At 35.5% G+C, this 5,289-nt stretch overlaps 1 protein-coding gene across 1 annotated transcript; it reads left to right on the top strand.

Moving 5' to 3' along the window:
- Positions 1-1,900: 1,900 nt before the first annotated feature.
- Positions 1,901-5,289, top strand: LOC125217024 (SUPPRESSOR OF GAMMA RESPONSE 1). Its single transcript, XM_048118845.1, has 6 exons — positions 1,901-2,056; positions 3,266-3,407; positions 3,574-3,760; positions 3,858-4,351; positions 4,451-4,894; positions 4,981-5,289. Exons 1-6 carry the CDS (start codon positions 2,049-2,051, stop codon positions 5,047-5,049), a joined length of 1,344 nt encoding a protein of 447 aa, XP_047974802.1. The 5' UTR covers positions 1,901-2,048; the 3' UTR covers positions 5,050-5,289.

Genomic DNA, 5,289 nt, shown 5'->3' with positions numbered 1-5,289 from the left:
TAAATTTTTTATTTATTTATCTAATATATTGTTATTGTACATTTCTTATTCCAATTATCTAATTTCTATTCTTTGATCTTTACTCACACGTATTTTCGTTATTTGTATATCTTATTCGTATTAACTCACACTCTTTGATCATTAGTCACACATCTTTTCTTTGTTATTAATTTTATTGTTTTTACTCCACTTAGATCATAAATTAAAATTTTATAAAATCGTTTTGCTGAAATTGAAATATTTCATTCATTAGGGATAGTAAATTCTTCATTTAGAGTGAGACAATAATTACATTATGTTATTTTAAATCTTCACAGTGCTTTGAATTCTTATTTTTAATATATTTATTATATTTTATAATCATTATTTGAAACTCTTATGTCCCGTGCATAGCACGGGGGTTAATACTAGTTGGGGTTAAAAATATCAGAATTGGAGTGAAAATATTGTGAGGGTGATTTGGTCAATAATAAATGTTGAGATGGAAAAAATAAAAGAAAAAATAGAAAAATTTGAAAATCCCTTATTCTTCCGAAAGGTCAGCGAATTGAATCCTAAATTTCGAAAGGTCGGCGAAATTAACCCTTTATTCCGAAATTTCTCTATTTTTAATTACTTATTACTCCCTCCGTCCCAAGATAAGTGAACACAAACTTTTCGGCACGGGATTTAAGAAAATGGAGGGTTTGTTAGTAAGTGAAAAGGGAATAAAGTAAGAAAGTTAATAAAGTACATAGAAAAAGTAAGAGATGATAAAAAAAAATGACTCACCTATCTTGGGACTTGGGACGTCCAGAAAATCAATGTGAGTCGCTTATCTTGATACGGATGAAGTATATTTTTTTATTTGTAATGAGTTGTGTTGTGGTAGGAGTAATACTTATACACAATTTTAGTTTAAACCAAGGTGACTATCAAACCAGCTCTAATAGATTATACAGAAACATTAAAACGATTGGTCGATTTACCAAATTCTACTTCCTTCTTCCTTTATTCAAATTTCTCACTGCTGATACATTTTCTAAAATTAAAATATCATTATTGTTCTATCTCTGCACTCAATTTCTTAACTTATTAGTATAAAATTGTAAAAGTATAAAATATAGTGTAGAATAAAAAATGATTAATTAAAAGAGTATATTTTGTAAAAAGAACAATTAAAATATGATTATTTTTTCTTAAGGTCATAATAATATCACACTCATTTAGTTCTATAAAAATGGGCAAGTTTTCACATTTTGTATCATCTCTTAAAATTAGACTAGTTCTATATAATTTTTTTTAAACAACTACTTTACTAATAACATAGATACTGCAATTTATTAACACTATTTTCACTATTTTTTTTTAATTTTTCCTATTTTATAAATTTTGCATTAAAATACTTTTTTTCTATTAGTCTAAATACTTTACTTATGATTTGCTGCATCTATATTGCATTTGCTATATCTACTATCAAATTACACTCATTGCTCAAAGTTTTGATTTCTTAATCATCCGCAATAAAATAACGTGTCGTCATCATTATATGAAAATTCATAAATTATTCCCTCCGCCCACTCAAACATATACGTACAACATTTTGCTACACACTTTTTAAATGCATTAAATGTAATACTAGTAGTATAATCTTGGTGATTAATCAAACTATTATTATGAAGATAATAGTAGTAGTATAATCTTGGTGATTAATCAAAGAAACTACTATTAGTAGTAGTAGTATAGTTGGACCGAGTCTTCTCAAATTCCCCACAAACCTTTTTTTTTTTAAAATGAAGATAAAAAGGAAACGAATTGTCGTACTATGTTCCCACGTCAAATCAGTAGAACAGTAAGTTGCCTTTGAAAGTCGACACCCATATTAGAAAAGATTAAAAAAAATGTATAGTATTGAAACTAGTGAGTGGGATATTTTCAGAGACAATTCACTTCACAATATTCAAGACAAATCAGACTTTATTGGACAACATCCCCAAATTCGTATTCAAATAAGTAGTACTCCGTAGAAGTTTTTGGTGTTTATTTTGATTCTCACAGAGCATTTCACTATGGCCAGGTATGCCCAAAACTCCAATTCTTGTTTTACATTTTGTGAGGATTCAGTTTAGGTTTTCCCCCTTTTTTTGGTTCTTGGACAATGCTATTGTATAGTTAGCTACCTTCTGCGGTTGTTGAATCTTGAAGCGGCTCGCGGCAAGATTCTATTTTTGCAGAAAGCTGCTATGTTTTCGAGCCGTATAATTAAAAGTTTTGATCTTTATTGTATCAGTGTAGTATAAGTTGAGTTGCGTCGTGTTGATTGTGAAAATTTCTAGCTTATAGTCGAGGGTTTTCACTTATTATTATAGTTATTGGGTTTTCGTTGACCCTTTCGCCCTATGCTATTACTCACTTATTTTGTACTAAGCCCTAAGATTTACTGATTTAGGGCAATGGGTGTATTTAGTTTATCTCATTTTCTTGGTTATATCTAGAATTTGATAGTTATAAGCTTTAAAGTGAAAGTCTTGGTTCTGTCTGCTCACATTGTTTGATTTAAAATGAGTTTCATTAATATTGCGTTGTGGGATTCTTTGATGCATTAATCCAATTCCGTGTTTATTTACTTGTTATGCTGTTTGTGATAGTTAAAGGAGAAACTCTTTGAGAATTGATGGTTTTTCTCAGCTATTAAACACAGGATGAAGTTTGCTTGTTGCTTTTTTAGTATCAATTCAATCTGGTTAGAGTCAGGACGGAACTTATGATTAGGGTCGTGGATGTAGAGTGTTTGTGCTAAATTTATACAATGTTGGACTGAAGTTTAAATAGATCTGAGCCTGTAATGCTTGTGGGTTATTCTTCATCCTTGTGAGACAAATTCCGTCTCACTTAGGTTACTTGCTTGTGAGCGAACTTCTGTGAGCAGAAGACATGACCATAGTTGGTAGCATTTCCGAGGTTATTTGTATTGTATGTTGACAAAGCATTAGGTTATAATTAGTTTCTACGAACGGAATATAGTTGTGGAACTCGCTTTACTGATTCTGTCAGGTTTTTTGTAGCTTTTTGTGTAGGCAAGTCTTTTGCAAAGCCAAATTGCAATTGTCAAGACGTGTTCTTGTTTTGATTCTGCTGACAATTGATTCTTATAAACTGTATTAATTACTTGGTCTGAATTATTTTATATCCATGCCAATGTCTCTCCAATTGATTTGAGAATCATGCTGCTTCGCCTTAGCTTGGTCATGTGATGATCAAAACATTCTTTTTTTGAGACGTGCAGGCCATCGTGGCTGGTTGACCCGAACAGAATTGCTACTAAAATTAGGAGTGCGTCTGGTGCAGTTGATCCACAAGAAATCCAGTGGAAAAGCAACCCAACTAAAAGTTGCCCAAATTGCAGTCATGTCATTGACAACAGTGATGTATGTTGCGTTTTGATGAAATTTTTCTTGCCTTATTTCTGCTCAGTTACTCAATTGACATGCTATTTCTCATATAATGTATGTTCAAAACTATGCCTATAGCTGATTGAGTACGTTATTGCCCTTTAATGGAGTAGCATTTTGACCGATTTTCATCACTTGTCAGGCTCCTCATGCATGGCCGGGATTGCCTCGTGGTGTGAAATTTGATCCTACCGATCAAGAGATTATCTGGCATTTACTTGCAAAGGCTGGTATTCAGGATTTCAACCCTCATCCCTTTATTGATGAATTCGTTCCGACTGTTGAAGAAGAAGACGGCATTTGTTATGCCCATCCTCAAAATTTGCCTGGTATACGTCGCAATCTACTTCTTCTATTGTTTTCTATCTCCCCCGGGAGGCATAAGTCATGACACTGCAAGCTATATTTGTCACAACAAAAACGCAGGTGTAAAGCAGGACGGAAGCGTGTCACACTTTTTCCACAGAGCAATCAAAGCATATAGTACTGGGACAAGAAAGCGTAGAAAGATCCATGGCGACAATTCTGGTGATGTTCGTTGGCACAAGACTGGCCGCACGAAACCTGTGCTACTCGACGGTGTACAGAAAGGATGTAAGAAGATTATGGTTTTGTACATAAGCCCAGCGAGAGGAGGCAAGGCTGAGAAGACTAATTGGGTGATGCATCAGTATCACCTGGGTACTGAGGAAGACGAGAAGGAAGGCGAATACGTGATCTCCAAAATATTTTATCAGCAGCAGCAACAAACCAAACAGATCGAGAGGGGTGAAGAAGATGTTCCCGAAGCAGCCATTCACTTGACGACTCCTAAGGTGGATCCGGTCACCCCAAAGTCTGTGACTCCCGAGCCTCGTCCAGAGACGAGACTCTCCAATCACGAGGCGTTGCAAGATTCCACTGTTCCCCTCACCATTGAGGTAGACTAAACTCATGCAATGCAATCACTGTTATCTCATGATACCATTATAAAGATTTTACATGTGTTGCCTCTCTTGTTTCAAATACTCGCCATCTAGAATGATGAAAATATTATGGAAGACGCGATTGAAACTCCCCTTGGGAAAGCCGATGATCAACATCACGAAGATGTGGAGAATGATGCTGATAAAGCGATGGCAGACAACAATGACGGAGATGATGCTGAAGGGAACAAATGGTGGGAAAATGAGTCGCAGTATTTGCTGAGTTCACAGCAGCTTGTGGAAGGGCTATCCCTTTGCGACGAGTTTCTGCAAAGCCAGTCTCCAGGCAGGGATGCCAATGGAGATGGTCAAGGACAGAAGAAAGGTAAAGCTCTACTAGGCGAATACGCTCATTTAGGACCAGAGGACTTGAAGAGGGACTTGGAGGAGTGCCAGAATATGGCTACCGATGCAGAAAACATTGAACTCACCCCTTCCGATTTTCGCTTGAGCCAACTCTTAAACGACACCCCTCCAGATTTTCGCTTGAGCCAACTCGTAAGCCTTTTTAATCTGAATTTGTGTCTTTGCGTCTAACCATTTCTGTTATGAACTTAGAACTCGATGCACTTAAATTCGTGCAGGAGTTTGAGTCTCAAGACAGCTTTGTTGCGTGGGGCGAGAACTTCCGAGGAGGGAAGGTGATCGACTAGTTCCAACGAAGGGTTTTTTTTTTGTTAAGCTTGGGCATGTTTTTGAGTGAAGTGAGCAAACAACACTTCCTTTTGCTGCTGGTATTTTGCTTAAACAAATCTATCCGTTTTGAAGTTTCATGTATTCACAAATCACTATGTCTTGCTCAGCCAGTATATCCTGCCCTGCTTGTATAGTTTATGAAATCGTTTTTGCATTCAGAAATCTTGCAATTTGCTGTAAAAGTTTGTGTGTGTTTA

Source organism: Salvia hispanica, chromosome 3 (genome assembly GCF_023119035.1).
Source record: "Salvia hispanica cultivar TCC Black 2014 chromosome 3, UniMelb_Shisp_WGS_1.0, whole genome shotgun sequence".
NCBI classification, from domain to species: domain Eukaryota; kingdom Viridiplantae; phylum Streptophyta; class Magnoliopsida; order Lamiales; family Lamiaceae; genus Salvia; species Salvia hispanica.
This window is presented reverse-complemented; position numbering and strand designations above follow the sequence as displayed.

Coding starts and splice junctions, on each gene's coding strand:
- LOC125217024 (XM_048118845.1), top strand. Junction 3,761..3,857: donor CCATCCTCAAAATTTGCCTG/GTATACGTCGCA, acceptor ACAAAAACGCAG/GTGTAAAGCAGGACGGAAGC. Junction 4,352..4,450: donor CTGTTCCCCTCACCATTGAG/GTAGACTAAACT, acceptor CTCGCCATCTAG/AATGATGAAAATATTATGGA.